Source organism: Gobius niger (genome assembly GCF_951799975.1).
Source record: "Gobius niger genome assembly, chromosome: 2".
In the NCBI taxonomy this organism is placed as follows: Eukaryota; Metazoa; Chordata; class Actinopteri; order Gobiiformes; family Gobiidae; genus Gobius; species Gobius niger.
Window position 1 is genome coordinate 32,278,272 of NC_136853.1, and position 21,890 is coordinate 32,300,161.

Here is a 21,890-nt window from a genome sequence, read left to right on the forward strand (position 1 = left end):
ATTTTCTATTACATAACAAATAATAGAGAATGGGGAGGGGTGCACATGTCAACGGCCCTGGTGTGATCTTTTCTGATGTTAAGTAAGGTGTACTGTATTAATGCAATTTAGAACTTTGTGGAAAGAATGTGGCAAGTCAGGTTATGTTATGTAGACAAGTGATGAAGTATTTTTTTTTCTCAGTATAATACTTAAAGTGCATATGACACATTAGACACACCTTTTTTTTTTACCCAGCTTTCTTTAGTTTTACATTTTCTGTGATGTTTATAGTTTCACTTCCTTATTGGACACTGACAGGAAGTGACATAGATAGAGGTTAACAACTTTAAACTGTTGCCGTGCCAACTATGTTATAAAATTAGTGAGTCAAAGTGCTATGGAACTTTACCTCTATTATCTTAAAAATGTAAATAAAAGTAACTTTTCTTCCCAACTTTAAATCCATCTAAATAAGCCTTTTAAAAAAAAAAAAAAAAAAAAAGCATTAAAACCTGACATATGCACTTTAAGAAATAATAGAGCTTACATTTCTAATCTGAAATTATATGAGGTCGGTAGCTTATAATAGACACACATGCAGTAACTGTAATTATGTCATATGGATTGCAATAAAATTGTGAAGTATGTAAGATACTGTTGTTGTTGTTGTTGTTGTTGTTGTTGTATATCATTTTGTAAGCATTATGGGATTAGCAGCAATTGTAAACGAATGGAGATTTTAAAAGTTAAAATACTGGAGTTATTGTTCACGTTAAAACACGTGGACACCACAGTGAGTTAGATATATTTACCAGCAGTAACTCACCAGCTAATGGAGTTGTTCCATGGCTTTTTTCTCCACTTTTTATACTGTTTTAGCTAATGTTAGTCAATGGAAATGTATGCTAACAGCAAAGATGGCGGATCTCCATGGTAACTGTGTGGACTTTCTCGAACTCTTACTTCACGCCAAACACCCCTTTAGTCGTGACTTTTCTTCTTCATTTGTTGTTGTTGTAATTTGTAGTCTTTTTTGTTTTATTTTGTCTTTTATTTCGAAAGAGCCCGGCGACATGCGAGCTGATTTCCGGTAGCTCACTTCCTGTTTGTGGAAACACATTTCGGACGCTTCTGTTACTCACGAGAAATGGCCTAGTTCATAGTTAGCCCTAAATGCCTTATCAGCCGCTTTTGCTTGCAATCGGGCGAAACCGTAGAATAGCACCGTCTGTCCACGGCTTGGAAGTACATGGGAGTTTGCCATCTCTGACAAGGAGGACTAACCATGGCACATTTCGTGTGGCCAGAGCCCTTGTCACCCGCACAACTCAAGCGCCTAGAGGAGCACAAGTACAGCGCTTCTGGCCGCTCGCTGTTTGAGCCGCCCTGCCAGATTTACTGGAACTGGCTAGTCCAACAAATCCCGACATGGGTAGCACCAAACACTTTAACTATTGTCGGACTCTTGGTGAATATCATCTCGACTCTGGTGCTGGTGTACTTTTGTCCTACGGCAACAGAGGAGGTGAGTATGGACGGACAGTCAAAAAGTGGACTTCGTTTGCCTGCTGTATTTGCTCTAATCTTACTACTCGTGTTGTTGTTTGAGGGAGGATATGCTTGATAGTTTGACGTGTGGCTGTCATTGTCACATGACGTCAGGAAGGAGTAATCGGGATTCGGGATGGACACGTTTCTCTTGTAGGAAGGACACCCTCTGAGGCGCTTCAATGAGTTTAGTATTTGATCTTAACAGACGTGGCACTTAAAATAGCTCGTGTGCTTGTCATGAAATCTCCTGACGCTGTGGGGATATTTTTTTGTTATCATACCCCTGGCAAAAAAATGCGAGTCCATTCAGCATTTGGACTGAAAGTTGACCTTTGCTCCACTGAACCTGTAGCTCGAGAGTCACTTCAGTTCAGTGGGTCCACTATAGTGAGAGCATAGGTGTGTTTATCTCTTATGCACCTTTGTCCAGTCCATTCCCGAGTACTCTGACTTGATGATTGAAGTCCAAGAAGCAAATTCATCACTTTGTTATTTCAGTTGATCAATCTTATCAACTCCCAATGTTTTAAAGTCATTTTTTTTAAATCAAATATAATTCATTTGATGTTTTAAAGGTTGGAGTTGACACCAAAACACAATTATACTCTGAAACAGACAATCTTTGTTTCACTAACACACACATAGTTCTCTGAGTCCAGATGGTCTGTAACCTTTGTCTTTTGGTGAGAGGTCTTTGCACAGCTGGACACATAGAGCATGCATTTGGTCTGAATAACAATGTCTCTTTTTACAAGCTGTTTTTCTGTAATGAATCATAATCCCTATCAGGTATTCAGAAATCTCTCTTCACTCCTTGTTTTTCTTTATATTTTCCTCAGGCTCCTTTATGGGCTTTCATGCTGAGTGCTCTGGGCCTGTTCATTTATCAGTCTCTGGATGCTATAGATGGAAAACAGGCCCGAAGAACTAATAGCAGCTCACCTCTCGGAGAGCTCTTCGACCACGGATGTGATGCTGTGTCCACAGGTGCTTTCACAGTCAAGCTAACATTCTCAGCATATAACATTATTTCTGAACTGTGCCTCTGTTTCTCTTTTGCAGTCTTTGTTGCAATTGGGACGTGCATTTCATGTGGAATTGGTGGATACTCAAACTGGATCTTTTTCTGTGGTTTCATTGGGATGTTTATGTTTTTCTGCGCACACTGGCAGACTTATGTGTCTGGGACCCTTCGGTTTGGCCTGTAAGTGTTACATTTTTTTAAATAGATTGTCTCACGCTGGGTCAAAACACTGACTGATCAATTTTCATTGTAGGGTGGATGTGACAGAGGTGCAGTTTGCCATCATGGTCATGTACGTGATGTCTGCTTTTGGAGGCGTGAGCTTATGGCAAACCACGGTAAATATGTGTGTGCAGTCGTATGCACTCTGCGACCGTACACTTTCTTCGGCTTACATTTTTCAAAATCTCAAATCTGTTAAATCGAAGTTGTAGTCTTTAAATAGTCTTTGTTTTACTCTCACTCTGTGCTGCCTTTGGAGGCTTGAATGTCACATGAATTGAGAAGGTAACAGGTCATCTATTAGACATGATCTGACTTATACAGCTGATGATGTCTCACGCATTTCTACTGCTTTGCCGCCACATCATGCTCGCCATGCCTGAAGCTTTTCATATCCGCTACAGGAAAGATTCTTTCAGCTGTTTTTGAACCTTTTGTGTCTCCTGTAGTTGCCAGTTATTGGACTAAAGTTCTATGCCTTTCCCATCATGGGCATTGTCGGTGGGGCCCTCTATTCTTGCCACAACTACTTTAATGTCATTCTCAACGGTGGTGTTGGTAAAAATGGCTCTACTGTTGCAGTAAGTTGCAGATGCATGAATTCTCCTGCTCTTTGGTGTCTATAACATGTTAATAACTGTTGTTACCCTGCCCTTTGTAGGACACTAGTGTTCTGAGTCCAGGACTGCATATTGGCCTCATCCTCACTCTGGCCTTCATCATCTTTAAAAAGTCCTCCAGCCAACTTTTTGAGCACCATCCTTGCTTGTATCTTCTCACATTTGGCATGGTCATTGCCAAGATTTCAAACAAGCTTGTGGTAAGAAATATGCATCTCTTTTCCCGACTAATTTTAGAGAATAGTTATCTGCTGAGTGCAGTGTGATGATACTTTTTGTTTCACTGTGTCCTCTGCAGATTGCACACATGACAAAAAGTGAGTTATACCTTCCAGACACTGCCTTTATTGGACCAGGACTACTTTTCCTCAACCAGTATTTCAACAGTTTTATTGATGAATACATCGTTCTCTGGGTAGCCATGGTAAGTTGTACTACTTCTTGTGTCCTATTTTAAAGTTTATTAAGCTGAAAATAGTGATGGTACTCTTAATTATCTATTCATTATGTTCAAAAAAATCTCCCTACAGGTTTTATCTCTCCTTGACCTAGTCCGGTATTGCACAGGGGTATGCCTTCAGATAGCATCTCATTTGCGTATTCAAGTTTTCAGCATCACACCTCCGGGACAGCTCCACCGCGACTGACGGCTTGCCCGGCGGGAGGAGGTGGGGGGAGACCTGTCCCCACTCCTGAAAGCAGATGACAATGAAGACAGCCCAAGCAGCTGCAGCCTTGACAAAATTACCACTTCAAATTAAATCTCCAAATAGTAGTACTTTACTAACAAAAAACATGCAAATTATACGTTTTTTTTAACTACAATGCGGCGAAATTAGATGAACATTACTTTTATTTAACGAAAATGCTTTTAAAAGCTTAATACCAAAATCTTGAATCTGCAGTGATCTACCGACAGTTTTGTGCAGATTAGAATCAAATTCGTCATAAATTACATTATTTGTTACATGAAACCACCTTTTATAATGCATTTTTAATAATTTGGTTTGCGTTGAATTGGTTGAATGGATCTTTGAATATCATCCTCAATGATGATATCATGATTTCTCAAGTTTCTAAATGGGTGTGACTGTGGGATTGTCAATGGGCTCCGATGGGACTGTGTTGATGCTGACGCTGCAACAGTATTTTCTCAAGGTTCACTATTTAAAGATCACTCCAGCTCCAAACCTTGCAATAAGGGACTTATTTCATTTCTGTCACTACAAAAAGAAAATTATTGTTAACGCTGGGCCTTGGAAGTACTGTTGATTAATGACGCATTGTCTCTTGTTCTGCTTTCTCAGTTCTTCTCCCTTAAGGGCTATAAGATATAATTTTTAACGATTGTACAGATTTCAACTTGAAAAGCCTTAATTTTTTGTAATTACTGTTAGTGAACATATGAAAAAAAAACTTTGTAATTTTTCCACTGAGCTATAATGAGGTTCACGTCTGACCCGGTGAGTTCATGTATGCGGTTGATTCAAATTTTGATGATCAATCCTTGTAATTTATTGTAATTATATTATGATTTATTAAATTTTATTGAAGGTTTGAGTCTACTTTGGCACATGCTCAGGTATAGGGGGCAAAGGGATATTTCTGAAGTGATCGTACTGTAGAAAATGATGCAGTAAGATTAATATTTGAATTTGTGTTGTGCAAATTGCTTACACAATGTACAACAGATGTACACTCTAGCCTGGAGCATTTATCTTGGGTTTAAGGATTGCAAATGTTCATCTGAGACGTTAGCTTTCTGTTGCACTGTTCAATAAAACACTTTTCTACTAACACAAGTGGAAAGGATTGCAATACAAATGTTTTATGTGTATTGTATGAGTGTATTCTTGTTATGGAACCTTATTTTATGTCCACTAATATACAATGCAAAAAACAGTGCTGAAACATTAACAACCATTTTAATACAATGCTCAAAGCATTTACAGGTGACAATAGCTCACTATCACAACATAATCATAAGTTACAGAACATGCTGACGGGGTCTGAATTTCAGACAGTAACCTGTCGCGTCCCACAGGGACACACATACAGGTGGCTAAGAGCAGACATCTGTATTCTGCCATGAACAACTTTATTTGACCCTAATCCCTTCCATTCATTTATTCATTATGAACAACACAAACCCTTTGTGATGTGTCGGCAAACATTTAGAAACATTAAAGACAAGGCATTTAAAAATCCATCAGCATACAAGAACACCTCTTCTAGCGGGAATGCATCATAGATCAGGAGATCCATATAAATACAACAAAGGCACTTCAAGTATTAACCAATGACAAAATACAAAAGTTAACAATTACTTTAAGAATGAACCATTTGGTACCTCAATAATTTAATCCTGAAAGAACAAAATCAATTATTAAAACTGGTAAAACACACATTAATAAATCTTGACCTGCACTTTCTTTGTTTTTACTTCAGCAGGACAAACAATTGCCGACCCGATGTACTTCAATGTGCTAGTGGAGTGAAAATAAACTGAAAGGCAAATTGTGCCAGCCATTGAGGCACTGCCTTAATGTCATCCATCATCTTCCAAATATGTCATCACCAGAGCACATGCAACTGTCCCCCATTCACACTTCGGCGACACCAGCATTAGATGGCTTACATTACACTATTCCTTGGCATTACCCTCTGCGGTCTCGAGACACTGGTGGAGTATTAAGAAAAGTAGGAGTCAAACCCGCTCAGAGTTTTGATCACGGTAGAGTCTGCGTCTGGGAAAGATCTTTCGCTTCAGAGCAAGCAGCTGCAGAAACAAAATGCATAAGAACGTTACATTCAAATGTCAGGTCTGACGAAACAAAGACGTTAAGGACAGCATGTGCCGTAATAACAGCTGTGTCCAAACACGTAAGCGTGTGGCACGTTTTAACAATGAGACGTGTCATGTGTCCTGAGGACACATAACTGTCACTCTTTGGTTAAATCCACAGTGGAAACTCAAGACCTACAGATTAGATGTAAGCTGCATATTGGCACAAGAAAACTTGGCACATTAATGATATGCTGATACATTAATCATGTTGCACAATAACTACAAACAATTGCTGAGGATATTCCTGCACTTTCAGCATATATTGAGTATGATACAGGTCTGCATAATACGGTGTCTACTTTTGGGTCCAACACTGACCTGTTCAGCAAAAAAGGACATGACAGTAAAGATGACCAATGCCACAAGAACACAGTGAGTCCAAAATTTCAATTTGTCACGATACAGCCGCCTGAGGAAAAAAACATCATATGATTAGAGTGAAACTCACTGAACAAAACATCTCTTGTTTTTTATGTAACAAAGGCGAAGACGTTTGTATCGCAGGGCAAAAGGGCAACTGGGTGACAAGGTGACATCATCGAACACCCTCCGTCTGTCACTTGGCGGCCCCCGACGCAGCAGGTGAGGTGGCAAGACATGGAGCTTGGCTGTGTTATGATTGTAGAAGTATCTTGCAACTTGCGGCTGATCTGAAGTGGATGATCTAATTTTAAATTCTCAGGGTGAAGCAAGCTCAAAGTAGAAACAAGCTCTTGAATAAATCCACAGGGATTCCCACAGGCAGCACTTCATTTCATGTGCTGACAGCCACTAATACTTCACTTCAAACTGTCACATGTGACGCATTACGGCAGGTATTTATTCAAAATCACACCTAGTGGCTTAGTGACTGGCCATCTAGTAAAGTTCAATTTGAAGTAATGGGTAGAATGGATTAATGTAAAAAATAAAGGAACACCTCATAGTTGATGGATGGTAAGTTTGTGTTGTACCATTCTTGGAGCTCGTCCATGTGTAGAAACCTGTTGCGATATTCTCTGGGCAGTTCAAACTGAGATGGCAAAGGAAACATGGACTCATAAAAGTCTCTCAAAACTGCCTTCACGGTGGTTGCATCTTTATGACTGTGGTCTATGTTGTCATTCAGACAGACAAACTTCCTGTTGAGGTCAGAAAACAAATCTGATATTAGACATGTACTTTATGTGACCCTAAGAAGCATAAATACAGAGCAGTATCTCCTCACCTTGGGTTTTTTCTTATGTCGTCTAACTGGCCAACCACATGGGAAACATTGGTTCGTACCATCTTAAAAGCAATCTCCTCCTCACCCATAATCTCAAACCTGTCCAAAGAGGGTGTATTGGTAAGAGGTCTTTAAAAACATTGTTTTACTGTATTCTATTTAATATTATATGGGTCCACAAGGCTGATATGAAAGACTACTTACTTATATTTATTCTGATCTTTAAATGCTTTGTGTATCCGCTCTGTTATTGTTTTGCAGTGAACAACCAAACCTTTTGTGACAGGTGGCTGTGTTTAAAAGGACACGACAAGAAGTTTGAATTAAGTTCACCGTAAAGTGCAGCACGTCAAATATTAATCTCACCATGCTGGGGTCGTAATATGTTTCTTGGGTGGGCTTCACCAAATGAAGGAGAGTCAGGTTGGTTGGGAGTGTTTTAGAGCAGTTTATGAGCATCTGTTCTAAACTGGTCAAATCCTACATATGAAAAGAATAATGAAGCATAAATAAATACATAAGAATAGGAAATATAATGAATTGCAGTGTAGTGTTCATGATACAGACCTGGAGGCTCAGAGGTAGTTCATGAATCCTTGTGGCAAGTGTTCGAATCTCCCGATCAGACAGTATTCCTGAGTGGTCGGTGTCAATTTCGTCAAACACATCAGAAACATTAAGCTGCCGCTGTGCACTCATTAGAAAGTAGAAGTATGAGAAGGCAAACTGCATGTCCTCAGAGTGACGGACACGATGGCCAGATGTTTGATCAAACTCTTCAGGAAACCTTAATAAAAAGAAAAAAAACAACAGAGTTTAACGTATTTTGAGGTGACACACAGGTTAACAGAGCCCACATGCAAACATACACGTCTTGCAGCTCCTGCATAATCAAACGGTCGATCATGTGCGGCATGTGTGCAGGGACTTTTCGGGACGTAAAACCAAACTGGCCGTTGAGGAGTTTGTTGACGTAGCGTAAGGAATCGGCAAACGTGTCTTGCAGCCTTCGTCCTGCAGCCGCACCATTCGCTTTATACATTAGTTCTTTCAGCAGGTGCTCCACTTCCTGAAAAAAAGTCAAACATGCTCACATTTCTCAAGTAACTAAATTGACACTCAATTAGCACTTCTAACTTGCCTTCAGGAGTTTTTGGAAGACCTTCCTTCTCTCCCACGGTAGGAAACCACTGTCAGCCGAGATATACTGTTGTAACCGCCTTCCCACTGCTGCTTTTTGCGGTGGATCTTCTTGAACTAAAGGACTATTTAACAACTTTGAAATCAACGGCCTTTCGATTGCAGCTCTAATGGTGAAAGAGTTTTGGTCGTCCTGAAAATCATCGTCGATGTTGACCGGGATGGGAAAAGCTGTTGGCTTTCCTTTGCCTGTCTCTGCGCCCACAATGGCCGCCTTGATATCCGAGTCGTCTTTGGCGGCTAATTTTGAATCAAGAGATTCCCGGTCCAGGTCTTTATTGGTTCTTGGATTTTTTTCTGAGCTTTCCACATTTGAATCCTGCACAGTGAAAGGTCTCAGCAGCTCTGCCTTGGTGAAGTTGTAGCCTTTTAAAGTGATGTCACCGATGAGGAGTTTTTCATCTAGTTTTTGTAACTCACTGCGCACTGAGGCCGGTAGCAAAGAAACATTCACACCAGGGACTTCTATAAACATCTGCTTTTTGTCCCGCAGCTTCCTGTTAATAATGGGCCCACGTTTTTCCTCAGGTATGTCTGGGAAAAGAAACAAAGGCTCTGGGGTGGGAGTGGGCTGAGAGTCTTTGCCTTCATCTTTGCTTTTACTCAGGGATACATTTGCTCGGGGAACCTCTCGAGTGTCAACAATCGCGCTGAAGCCCATGATGAACTCTGTGCCATCTTCCATTTGAAAAGTCATGTTGTAGTGGATTTGTGTCCTGTTGTGCCCCGAGTACAGCAGCAGATGAATGGTCTTCCACTTGTTGGCGACAGATGTGTGGCGCACGACTGCGTTTTCACTGACATGCGCTTCAGAAACTCTGTGGGCTAAGTGGTCAAAGCTGAAATAAGGTTTGATCTCGCCCACGGGAAGAGTGTAACTGCTCTGGTTTCTCATCAATGTGACTCGATACAGTTCACCAAAGTGCTCTGCAATAAAACACCGCTGTTAGCCCACCAAAAAACACAAACTTCAAATACAACAGTCCAAACTTACCTGGACCACAATCACCGACATCGTAACCGCAGGAGAGAACGTTACAGGCCTGATCACAAAACTTGTCTGCCAGCCAAGAGTTGGCGCAACCTTGGTTACAATAGGACGTCCCACCGAGGCCTCCTATCCCACCTGCAAACTGCCACACCTGTGCACCAGCACCACCTGCCCCGCCCCCAGGTACACCACCTGCAAACCGTCCGATTCCACCTGCTCCTGTTGAAAAAACCCCAAAGAAAATAGGCACTCATAATTAAAGCTAGTGACGGCCATGAGAAAAAAGGGCTGATGAATTTACCCAGGCAATCGCCACCGTCCCAGTCGCAGGCTGAATTGTTGCAAGCCTTGTCACAGTAGCCGTCTTTGATCCATGATCCAGGGCAACCCTCAGCACAGTTCGGAACAGGCCAGGTCAAATAAACCTGTTGGCAACATTTTTACATTTGAAGACTTTTATAGTTTGATTCAATGCAACCACTAACTAATAAGCCAGTTGTATTCCAGCAAAGTTCACAAACATTTCTTGATAGGTTTAGACCTTCTGTCCCTTTGAGTGGGTGTAAAAATCATCTGGCCAGACGTCTTTGCCAAACATCACGTCGTCATTTAGGTAAATAAACTTCTGGGAGAGACCCGGGATGCGGTGGATGTGGGCTTCAATGGCAGGAGAGCTGAACGTTGGAAGGTGACTGTTGTTTAAGAAGATATCCTATGGAAAAGAGTGAGCAGCAATAATGAAAAGTAGGCAGGAATAACTACACTGAGACAACAGCGAAAAGAATGCCCTGCAGTGAATATTGATGATAAAGCAGTAAATAAAAGGACTAGGAAAAAAGTACCTGATGTGTGACAACTGTGATTCTGGGATTATCCAGGTTGAGCCAGGAAGGAATTTGTCCATTAGTCACAATGAAGACATGTCGCACCCATGGGGCATGTTTCTCCACCGAACGGAGGGAGTAACGAAGCTCCTCGTTGTCTTCAAAACGACTGGCGGATACGTCCTCATCTTGTTTGGACTAACAAGAAATACAGACAAGAAAGAAATGAATAAAGCACTAAAGCACCAAGAACTCATTGAAACTCTATCAACAAAAAACCTCTAAACAATCATGTGACTTTACTTGAGAGATAGCAGTGAGGTCCCAGAAGAGGTAAGTCGGACTGATGTTCAACTCCTTCCCATCAAGGGTCAGGTTCTTTTTGGCCTGCTGTGCCAGATCGGTGAAGTCCTGTGAACTCTTCAGGTAAAGCAGGGCAATGCTGGCCTCTGAATACAGCTCGAACTGTGGAGAGAAATACAAAGAGCGGCACATGGACATGTTAAAAAAAGCCCATAGAGGAAGAATTAGAATGCACTCTTTTTTTCAATAGTCACTCATTGCTTGGTGATAAGATGGATAAATAAATGCAATCTCATTTCAATGTGTTCAGTTTTTTTCCAAGCTACTTTCTCATTACAGCCAAAATGTACATGGCATCACAGTGAAATTGATATCCATTGTGTCGAAAACCTGCTTTTACCAGTTAGCCTCTTGAAGCGCAAGATAGACGAGTGGAACAACATTTGTTTGCCAAGTGCCTCCCTACAAGTTTGATTCTTGTCCAAAGGGCGAGGAAAACAAACAACAGGACAGATGAGAGACTGACATCTATGGCCTATACCTACAGTAGGAACCAGATGTTTACATACACCATATGAAAAGCCACATTATGTATTTTATCACAGTGTCTGGCATGAAACCAGAATAAACTTTTCCTTTTTCAGGTCAAGTTGAATTTTCATAGAAGGGAAAAAGGGCGTAATCTCGCAAGCCTGAAAACACCATCCCCAACTGTGAAATACGGGGGTGGCAGCATCATGCCGTGGGGTTGTTTTGCTGCGGGAGGGACTGGTGCACTTCACAAAATAGATGACATCATAAAGAAATGTGTGGAAATACTGGAGCAAAATTACCCAAAGCAAACTGCCAAACTGGTTACAAAGTGGCTTAAGGAAAACAAAGTCAACGTTTTGAAGTGGTCATCACAAAGTCCTGATCTCAGTCCAGTTGAAAATGTATGGGCAGAGCTGAAAAGGCATGAGCACGCAAGGTGGCCTACAAATGTGGCTCAGTTACACCAGTTCCGTTTGGAGGAATGGACCAAAACTTCTGCCATCTATTGTGAGAAGCTTATGGAAGGAAATCCAAAATGTTTGACTCAAGTTATACAGTTTAAAGGCAAATGTATGTAAACCTTTGCCTTTGTAAAAAGTAATATAAAACCATGTAGAAATCTCTCATTATTCTGGCATTTAGCAAATAGAAATATATATACAAAAGAAAATGTAAATGTATCTTTGTAGACATCTGGTTCCCACTGTATCTGTGCACAGCATCTTGCAGGAAAATAAAACAAGACTTGCAGCAACTAGCCACATACCGGTAATTACAACTGGTATGTGCACTGTCCTTTACCTATGGACACGACGAAAATCACCTAATGCCCAGTGCACTTTGTTAGCTTGAGTGTTACTGCGCAGAAACACACACCCACATTCAGACTCTTGCTTAAAAGGGTGACAGCATGGGCAGATGACAGGGGACGTGAGCACGCTTTCATCCCCCTAGCATAGTCTAACACCAGCTATAAATAACACTAACTTACCCACACTTCCAAAGAAGCACCCACAATACCAGGAAACACCTTTGCGTGGCCTACCGACAATCACACTTGACTGAAAGGGCTTTGGAACAGCAACAAAGGTCACTGTACTGGAATGGGTAACCAAGTTAAAACAGGGTGTTGGGTGTAGGTAGGGGCACAGGTCATTAAAATCCCGATGACCTTTTTCACTAAACTGCCTGGCGCCACTCCACTCTAAACAGTTGCTCTAATGTTAAACCCCGGACGTCTAAGGTTTCACTAACAGTAACAATCACACGACCAGCGAGACGCGCAGCACCAGGGCGGATACAAGCACAGCTGAGTACGACGATGACGAGATGGAGGCTAAACACTGCTAACCTATGTATTAGTACCAGGCAAAGTGTCAAGGCTTTAAACCCTGTCAGTAAAATAAATGAAAAGCAACGATTTACAGTCAGATATCAATAAATAAAGGAGCAGCTGTGTTTCTTTTTGTCAGAGTTGATGTTCAGTAAAAAGCAGCAGGAATTCTTGTAAGTCTATCTTGTGATTTTGCCCTTTTTGAGGTCCCAAAAGAACCCCTGATCGCTGTTGTCAACTTCGTGATGTGGTGTCCCCAGCAACTAACTAAACATATGCTTTTAATAAAACCAAAAGTGACATCTCCCAGATTGACAAACTAATCCGTAAAGCGGGACTGGCGATTGGCTCATTTGGCTGTCAGCTGGAGACATTAGTGACAGTGAGAGACAGAACGCTGGACAATCCTGCTCACCCACTCTTTTCTGCAGCCACAGTGAACGTCACAGGAGCACATTCATACAACAACTCGCCCCTCTGTGATAGATAAACCGTATCAATGTTTAACTTTTATATTGCACTGCATGCACTCTGTATATATTTATAATACTTTTATAAAGAAGAATCGTTTTAAGGGAGAAATGACATAAATCTACTTGAATTAAGAGATCTAAGGTTTGAGTAGACGAGATAAAACTTCTAGTAGTCATTATTGTCTTGATTCAGATAATTTTGTGTCATTTCACGTGAAAAACAATTATTTGTCTGATTTCAAGTGGGTTTTATTGTTGTTCCATTAGCACTATAGCATTTATATCTTGGATCAGTTCAAACAGACTCAAATTCAACATAGAAGAACTATAATTCAAGCAATTTTAAGTCATTTCTCTCATTTCAGATGGTCATTTTTCCAGCGTCGTGCTTTACTTTGGGATACCAACCAGCGGCTTTGGTCCTCAGTCGGTTTACAATAAAGAAAATCGGCCCTCCACCCAGAAAACCTGCCTCCCCCTGGCGTACAGTATATAACCATCCCATTTTGGTTAACTTCTTAGCCCCCACCTGAACTGAGCACATCTTCTCAAGTTTTGCTTTACTCAAATCTAAAAACTTCTTGAAATAAGTGTCAAAATAGCTACAAGTACGAGACAAACACGAGGATGAAAAAGCAACAACAGAGCCACAAAAATGTTACAAAAAAAGCAATCAAAATGACAAAAATGTGGTAGGTCTTAGCTTTCAAATGAGGCGTTTACTGGCTTAGAGGCTGTAACCTTTTAGATTTAGGTAAAGCTGAACTGGAGAAAACAGACTTGGTTAAGGCGGGAGTTAAGAGGTTTATAAACCGCTTTATTCTGGACTAATTATTTTTATTCATGTTAGTTTTTCTTCTATTAGTTACTTGGCTTTAAGATTGTTTTAAGTATAGTTTTGCTGCTGAGACAACACGTTTTTTTCCTTCAGGATCAATTAAGTTTGTCTAAATCTTAATATTGAAACGTTACCAAACCAAGTAGGAATCTGAGAGCAGGTGCTTATCCCTGAGAACTAACTGAGGCTCAGTGCTGTGTGCTCAGATGGAATATTCTGCCATCTACTGGTGCTTTGGGAGGACAGGGGAAAGCGGGTTACCTGTTTAATCTTATTGCTTATGGTAGAGGGGAGCTTCACTTGTAATTGCTCAGTTTCTTTGTAGGATGCTGGAAAGCCACTCAAGTAGGCCAGAGTCTGCATGCGAATCAGACCTGGGGCTTCTTTATCTGTGGTCTGCAGAACATCAGTTAAGTCAGTCAGTAACTCAGCAGAAATAGTTTATTATCAAATCATAAAGTACATAAACGCTTACCAGGTAGCATCTAGACAATGTGAATGTGTGTTTCTCTCTGCGGACAGCAGAATAAGCTTGATCAGCTAAAAAAAAAAAAAGAACATACATTAAATACAGAGCAGGACAAGAAAATATAAAAAACAAATGTACATGTGCATGACTAAAAAGTAACCTTTGAGTAAACTTTTGAGTAAACCTAACATAAAACGCATCGTTTTATGCACATGCAGTGATGACGTTATTATGTTTGAAAAGTTTGTAATTTAAAGTGGACTATGTTTTATGACCTTACCGTCAGTCTGAGAGTGGAAGACAACAAGAGAGACAGCAGTGGAGGAATAAAAAGGTTTGCTCAGTGGCAGCAACTCCTTAGCTTCAGAGAAGGAGGAGGAGACCGACGGCAGCTCTTTAATTGTAATATTGGCAGGTAGAGCAGGGTCGAGAACCAGCATCGGTGCGATGATGCAGTGGGAGAGCAGGCATTCTGGCTTTACACTGAAAAGACAAACTGTGTTATTATCCTTTGTAGTTTCAGATCCGGGTATGCAACTTCTGGCCAGGAGTTCAAATCTGGAGTCAAGATAATACATCATTGCACGGCACAATTTATTTTTCATACAATAATTGTGTAAATAAAGGCTTAAGTAGATGCATTAAAAAGTCAATTTAACCTTTTGTTTTGATTACACTGCTTGTCCCACAAATGCAAGACATATTAAGTAATAGAGCAATCGACCAATATATCGGCAGGCTATATATATCGGGCCGATATATGGGTACTTTATGTTATCAGCTATCGGCCGATAATTCCAGAACCGAAAGTGACTTCCTGTTTATTGCATTCAAAAGAGCTCAGCCAGGGCTTTAAAGTGAGACAGGTTCTCAACGACTTTCCAAGCTTGGGTTTGAACTTTCCGAGCTAAGATTTCAATTTCTTCCACAGCCCTCAACATTAGTTTCCCATTTTATGTTTTGCTCTGCACTGGACCATACCAGACGTAGAAGTCATAACAGATGAGACCTGAAATGAATTCAGTGATCACACCAAATGATCACAATTTTCTCACAGAGTGAAGTCTTTGAAACAGTTTTGAGCAGGTCTATAAAGTATCAGGGCATGTTTGTTTGTTTGTTTGGTTGTACTTTATTGTCCCCATAGGGAAATTTGTCCTCTGCATTTAACCCATCCTTCGATGCCGCTGGGGCAGCCCGTAAGGAGCAGTGGTCGACGGCAGTGCCGCGCCCGGGATCTCCATGATGTGGAGCCAGGCTGATGGTCAGAATCACCTGGCTGGAGGATTCACCTATTGCACATGTTTTTAGTGGTAGGGGAAACCGGAGTACCCGGAGGAAACCTACGCAGACACGGGGAGAACATGCAAACTCCACACAGAAAGGCCCCGTCCTGGTGGGAATTGAACCCGGGACCTTCTTGCTGTGAAGCGGAGGCGCTAACCGCTGCGCTACCGTGCCGCCGGGCATGCACATTGATAGCCTGCAAAGTGCACGCCCTGATACTTTATATTTGCCTAACTGGCGGCTCCTTGTTGACTGAACTTTCCCCAAAAATTCACTCAATAAATTTCCAAATAGAATTCACTATATTTTGAAAATGACTCATCAATCATGTTACATTTTGTGAGAATGTCAGCCAGAAATTCACAATTTCATAACCTGGTTAAAGCAAGGCAACTTTATTTATACCGCGCATTTTGTACACAAGGCAACTCAATGCGTTAACTACCTTCAGAGCTGCCTAAAGCCATATGGGAAATCCCATTGAAGCTCTACGTTTGGAAAGCAGCCTCTGGTGGGAGCAGCCCTGCTGCTATCCGACCGCCACATAACGCTACATCATGACACAAGTACAACAGCTCAGAACTAGGCCTAATTTTGACCTGGTTTCTTTGTTTTATCCTAGTTTGGACCTAGTTCTGGTTTAGTCCAAGTTTTTATTTGTTTGGTCCAAGTTTTGTATTGTTACAGATTAAACCTTGTTGGCGTTGTAGTTACTGTTTGGACTTTATTTAGTTTCTGATTAAGGAATACAATACTACATTACCCTTAAATATTAGGCCTAATTGAATTGTTGAATTTGAACACTTTCGTTTTAACGACGAGTCAAAAGTCTAAATAAAATAAAAGCACAAAAAAGGCTGTGTGTAAAAACTGTAGGGTACAATGTTGGTGCAGGAATATGCAGGACCTTCATAATGAATAGAAAATATCATGAGCTTTCCCTGTCTAACGCATAAGCATAAACAATGTTTTGTTTTGTTGATGTGTCATAAATGTTAATAGGGTTGCCCAAAAGAATAAATTCATACAAACATTATTTTCCATGTGTCTGTGATACATGTGTGTGTGAGATATTAAGTAGATTAATAAAAACATATGTTTGTCTCTGTCTTGGGAGCAGGACATCTGTCTCCATCAGTCCAAAATGACACAACCTTCACCACCACCATTTAGTATTTGATAGAGTTGCCCTGCTCACCCCCAAAAGTGTTGTGAGTTTTCTAAAATACTGAAGTGAGTATGACATAAACACAGAGATGGCCAAGGAAAAGATATGTTGAACTCTGGGAGTGGGACTGAAATGGTTTGGGGCTGTTTTTCTGTGTTAGAACCTCAGCCTTCAACATAAAGCTTTTGACCTGGCCATCTCACAGCCAGAACCAAAACCAAAACCAGAGGTACCTATAAAAGGCAAGAATCAGATCAACAGAATGAATGCGAATTGAAGGATCGATCAATTCTGTGAATAAATGGTCTCAAATTTCTGCTCATGTTTTCTCTTGCCTCATTCAAAGTAACAGGAGACAATTCGTAGCATTTTTCTGTTTTGGGCAGGAACACAATTAGACAAGAAAGCTGCCAATAATTGTAATCGGGCAACATTTCCGTTATTATTTTTTGTTGTTTCAATCCTTTGTGTTTGGAACAGACTTGAATATTGTTGTCAATATTATATTTATAATATCAAACTAAATAATAAATATCCTCATTTACCAGGGGTGCCAGATTCTTTGAGGGCACAGTATGTCAGCACTTTTTCACCCACCTGTCTTTTGGCACGTCAGTTGTGTCTGTTGCATTCTTCCCAAGGCGCTCCCTAAGATAAAGGTGGATTGTTAATACGGATACACAACAGCAGAGTTTTTCATGCAAAAATGTATGAGAGACAGCATTCCTTTGAAAGAAGGTGTCACCTTTGAACTGAACCAGTGACTCTATGTGTGTTATATATTTACTGTAGTGGTGTCTATAGAGTTCCGGAATGTGATTTCATATCACTAAGTATTATGGGATTAGCAGTAATTGTAAACTAATGGAGATTTTAAAAGTTAAAATACTGGAGTTTTTGTTCACATTAAAACACGCCACAGTGAGTTAGATGTACAGTATTTACCAGCAGTAACTCTGTTGTTTCGGCTTTTTTCTCCACTTTTTATACTGTTTTTAACTAATGTTAGTCACTGGAAATGTATGCTAACAGCTGCAAAGATGGCGGATGTAAAAAATAAATATGAAAAAACAGTTTGAATCCTACCGTAAATCTTTTTGTTCTTGCTTCAGCTGCTCTTTGACGGTAATTAATTCTTTTATAAGGGCTGTGTCTGTGCCATTCACCCATGTGTAGACGACATCTATAGGCATTGGCAAACATAGTCTGTAACAGAAACATGCACGACACCAAGTAAATCCTTATATTCCAGCACAAGTACTCGTTCTGTGTACAGCAAGAAGGATTCCGCATTACCTGCTCTGAAAGGACTTCCCACCTACATTATCTCTGTACGAATCAAACAGCACATGATACTGATCTCGACTCCACTCCACCACTACCTGTAAACCAGAAACACCGCGTTACAGCCACTGCAAACTTTCGTTTTCATGCAGGGTCTCATATCAAGAGAATTGATGTATTTAATGCACGAGGGGTAATTAAAATACTGTTACTGTGAGTCCAAGATGAACAAAAAGCAGTGAAATACTTCTTTCCATAAAGAGGACATGGAGCATTGACAAGTTACGTGACAAGTTAGCAGAACAAACAAGACACACCTTCAGTTAGCCATATGGTTTAGGAGGTGTCGCAAATTTATACGTTAAGCTGCCGATGGGCTGATGTAAAATGAACAAGACTCACCTCTCCAAATTGAAAGGCAGAGACGATCATAAGCACGATGCCCCCAAAGCAGATGTACAGTCCATACCGGTGGGACAGACAGGTGTATGTCTGTCTTTGTACCAACTTGAGCATCGAGTTGACGACTACCATGGTTCTCCTCAACGATGCATGACGCGGCATTCATTCAAAACGGTGTGGTTTTAGCAAAAAACATCAAATAAACATAGCAAACCTTTCGTATCGGTCAGCTGACCCACAGCAAGACAGTTAAACACATGACCGCCATACATTTCCCACTTCTGAGGTGTCGACGCTCTGATGCCTGTTGTTACGTGTTTAGCGCCCCCTACAGGCACGGAGGCGACGTAAGCGTGTATCGACAGGTTTACGTCACAAGGTGGCAGTAGTGTCTATGGTGCAGAACCGCTCTTGGCGCGTCTGAACTGTCTGAACGAACCTGAACCATGGATTTATGAATACAGCAGTGGCATCAGGACCATCATGGCACTGGATGGTCTGAAGCCCGTCTACCTTCAGGCTGACGGAGCAACAAGCAGGTGAGAGGAATGAACAATAAAAGGTCTAAATTCCGACTTGTTTCTCGAAGTAGCTATCAGATATATTTTTTGTCAAAATCTGTTTTTTTTACATTTTGTTTTAATTTACTTTATATCAAACAAGGTTCACCTAAATATCTTTTTGCGAAAGACGAGTGGGCGGATCACATGGGAGAATGGGGAAGAGGTTAGTGTTAACCCCAAGTTGCGTCTCAGATGGCCATGTGACTGACGAGCAGCCACATCATTGTGTTTATACATGTAGTTCTATGATTGTTTCACATAGTTCCAAATAGCAGATTTTTCCAATATGTTTTGGTTCCAAAGAGGTCTGTGTTTTTTGCCATTTTGTTTGGTTGTCTTGTCATCCAGCACCTTTATTTTTTCATACGTTATTGCTGTATTGAGACATGATATTGACGTGGTCTTCCCTTTCATAAGGTAAGCAAATTCTTATCATATTTTTCAGTATTATTGTGATTATTATTCATTTAATTCCTGTTAAACTGACTTTTAATTGAGAGCAAGCTACAGGCTGAACTAGCGCTACTTTTAGTTTCGTTTTCCCCGTGTCTGAGACGAGATCACTTATTTCCCATATACCGATCAAATACGTGCTCAACTTTTTGGTAGAGACCACAATTAATTTATAAGAGCATCTTTGCTGCTTTGATCAAACATAAAAAACTGTTTGAAAATTAATAAAAAAAACATATAGGCCTAGGCTACATGAAACAATGGTAGATTGACATGATATGGCTGTGTTGTCAAAGCAGGTTTGATTAACTCTCACCTGAATTGAGCACATTTTCTCCAGTTTGTCATTACCCAAATCTAAAAGCTTCTTGAAAAAGTATCCAAATAGCCACACAAATTGAGAAGAGGCTGAAAACGCAACAAAAAAGCCACAAAACAGCAGCAAAAAGCAGTGATATAAAAGCAATGGGAAAAAGTGACAAGGCAATGACACAAGGAAAAAGATCCGTTTAGATCAGTTCTGTTGGTCTTGGCTTTCAAATGAGATGTTACACTGGCCTATAGCTCTCCAGTCAAGAAACTTTTAGATTTGGGTAAGGCCGGTGTTCTGGCCCAACTGGAGAAATTGCGCTCAGTTCAGGTGGGGGTTAAAAGGTTAACAGTTGATTTGAACAAATACCTTATGCACATATGTTTTAGTGACGCAGCAAACAATCCTCCAGAAAGTTGTTTTTTTGGCTTGATGACATTCATCTCAGCCTGTACAGGTAGGCATTGTCACAATAATAAAACTGAACAGTCTGACTCTGTTATTAAAAATACATTTTATTAAAGGCATCCCTACCATCTATGCAATGTACAAGTATATGGCAAGGTTGGGTGGAGGCACAGGGGTCGTCAATACCTGCTGCAACAGAGCTGCTCTTGGACTCGGACTACTCTCCTGTTTCGGCATGTGTGTTGTTGCTACTTTTCAGGTAAGTGATTGTAAATGTTACAACTACTAAGACCATTGGACTAAGACGGCTTAAAGTGATAGTCTGTAAGTTTGCAAAGTGAGGAGACATAGGGTGAAATGTGAAAGTAAAGTTCTCCCTCTTGGACTAGAAAGCCTTTCTTAGTTTGCAAAATGAGGAGAGCAGGAACAGATTTTTCAAAAGTAAATGATCAAGCTCCTCCCCCTCCCTCCTGATTGGACCTGACAGGCTGGTTCACATTAAAAGCTCGTCTCATTGGTCAAAACGGGAGGATACTAGACTGATTAGCTGAAGAAATCTGGGAAGGAGGGACTTAACAAAAAATAATTTAGGTATATTTGTACTTACTTTACATCAAAATGCAAAACCAGGTCGATTTTGCACCTTTTTTTTTTTTTTTAACATTTAGACTTCCAGACTATCACTTTAAACAATGCACTGGACAATGTCGCCTAGTGATAAAATCAACACATTTTAATAAATAGTTCTTATTTGTAGGAATCTGCTGTGAAAGATGTTCATCTTGTTGGAGCACTCCTGTTCTTTGTTTGTGGATCCCTGTACATCAGTATGGAGACCTATATGTCGTATTGCCTCTTTCCTTATGGGTCCTCCCTCCTAGTTTGCCGGATACGTTTGCTAATCAGCGTAATCAGCGTTGTGGTATTTCTGCCCAGTATCCTTTCATCACAATTGTTACAACAAGCTGTTTTCATTTTGAATGGCATACGTTTTTGTATTGTCTGTGTTTTCTTTAATATAAAACTGGTGTAATTTGTAAATTCTTTGAAAAGGTAGGTTGATAATCTATTAGGCCTAACCCCTAAAAAAAAAGGATATCATGTGAATGTATTATTCTGTTTTCATTCTCCAGGACCCACTGCTCGCAAAGGCAAGTGCTGGATGTGAGTGGATTGTTGCCTTCAGCTTTGTCAGCTTCTTTTTAACTTACATTCATGACTTCAAGGTAAGTTATTAGGTTAATGGTTTAGCTTTTGCACTTAACATTTCATTATTTTGCCAACTCTTTCATCTTTTTAAAGAAATTCACATTGCAAATCAAAATCGCTCGTGGATCTGGAAACTAGCTATGGACAGACAGCGTGTTCTTGAATCGGAAGTCTTTATATCTTGAATATTTCAGTTACTTGACCACTATTTTGTATATTTATACTCACTGAATATAATAATTGTTGACAGTATTACACCTTTTTTGATTATTATGTGGACTGCGTGATACTTTTTTACTGACTGTTGTAATTAATGCATTTTTTTTCCTTATGATAATCAGGCAGCTACACTGTAATTTTTACTTCCCAATTTATAATTTGTAGTTA

General features: G+C 40.4%; 3 protein-coding genes across 3 annotated transcripts; 2 read left to right on the forward strand and 1 right to left on the reverse strand.

Moving 5' to 3' along the window:
* Positions 1–1,082: 1,082 nt before the first annotated feature.
* chpt1 (choline phosphotransferase 1) lies at positions 1,083–5,182 on the forward strand. The gene is made up of 8 exons (XM_079551590.1): positions 1,083–1,507; positions 2,373–2,520; positions 2,596–2,737; positions 2,811–2,895; positions 3,229–3,360; positions 3,441–3,599; positions 3,698–3,823; positions 3,930–5,182. The coding sequence occupies exons 1-8, from the start codon at positions 1,268–1,270 to the stop codon at positions 4,044–4,046; spliced, it is 1,149 nt and encodes a 382-aa protein (XP_079407716.1). The 5' UTR covers positions 1,083–1,267; the 3' UTR covers positions 4,047–5,182.
* Positions 5,183–5,973: 791 nt separating this feature from the next.
* On the reverse strand, positions 5,974–18,879 carry gnptab (N-acetylglucosamine-1-phosphate transferase subunits alpha and beta). Its single transcript, XM_079551638.1, has 21 exons — positions 18,561–18,879; positions 18,171–18,256; positions 17,961–18,080; positions 17,472–17,522; positions 14,700–14,902; positions 14,426–14,490; positions 14,212–14,346; positions 10,773–10,934; positions 10,488–10,667; positions 10,187–10,357; positions 9,947–10,070; positions 9,649–9,864; positions 8,592–9,581; positions 8,324–8,519; positions 8,022–8,241; positions 7,821–7,934; positions 7,659–7,744; positions 7,455–7,553; positions 7,201–7,368; positions 6,566–6,656; positions 5,974–6,178 (listed from the first exon to the last, which is right to left on the reverse strand). Exons 1-21 carry the CDS (start codon positions 18,720–18,722, stop codon positions 6,107–6,109), a joined length of 3,711 nt encoding a protein of 1,236 aa, XP_079407764.1. The 5' UTR covers positions 18,723–18,879; the 3' UTR covers positions 5,974–6,106.
* Positions 18,880–19,305: 426 nt separating this feature from the next.
* dram1 (DNA-damage regulated autophagy modulator 1) lies at positions 19,306–21,877 on the forward strand. The gene is made up of 7 exons (XM_079551642.1): positions 19,306–19,540; positions 20,276–20,343; positions 20,411–20,553; positions 21,052–21,229; positions 21,322–21,347; positions 21,428–21,520; positions 21,597–21,877. Exons 1-7 carry the CDS (start codon positions 19,410–19,412, stop codon positions 21,639–21,641), a joined length of 684 nt encoding a protein of 227 aa, XP_079407768.1. The 5' UTR covers positions 19,306–19,409; the 3' UTR covers positions 21,642–21,877.
* Positions 21,878–21,890: the final 13 nt, after the last annotated feature.

Excerpts from the sequence above, each read along its gene's own strand:
- chpt1 (XM_079551590.1), top strand. The coding sequence starts at position 1,268 with ATGGCACATTTCGTGTGGCCAGAGCCCTTGTCACCCGCACAACTCAAG. Across the intron at positions 3,361-3,440 it reads AAAATGGCTCTACTGTTGCA|GACACTAGTGTTCTGAGTCC; the intron begins GTAAGTTGCAGA and ends TGCCCTTTGTAG. Across the intron at positions 3,600-3,697 it reads AGATTTCAAACAAGCTTGTG|ATTGCACACATGACAAAAAG; the intron begins GTAAGAAATATG and ends TGTCCTCTGCAG.
- gnptab (XM_079551638.1), bottom strand. The coding sequence starts at position 18,722 with ATGCCGCGTCATGCATCGTTGAGGAGAACCATGGTAGTCGTCAACTCG. Across the intron at positions 7,745-7,820 it reads CATATTACGACCCCAGCATG|CCACCTGTCACAAAAGGTTT; the intron begins GTGAGATTAATA and ends TTTTAAACACAG. Across the intron at positions 7,369-7,454 it reads GACATAAGAAAAAACCCAAG|GAAGTTTGTCTGTCTGAATG; the intron begins GTGAGGAGATAC and ends TGACCTCAACAG.
- dram1 (XM_079551642.1), top strand. The coding sequence starts at position 19,410 with ATGTTTTGGTTCCAAAGAGGTCTGTGTTTTTTGCCATTTTGTTTGGTT. Across the intron at positions 20,344-20,410 it reads ATTCATCTCAGCCTGTACAG|GCATCCCTACCATCTATGCA; the intron begins GTAGGCATTGTC and ends ATTTTATTAAAG. Across the intron at positions 21,348-21,427 it reads TTTGTAAATTCTTTGAAAAG|GACCCACTGCTCGCAAAGGC; the intron begins GTAGGTTGATAA and ends TTCATTCTCCAG.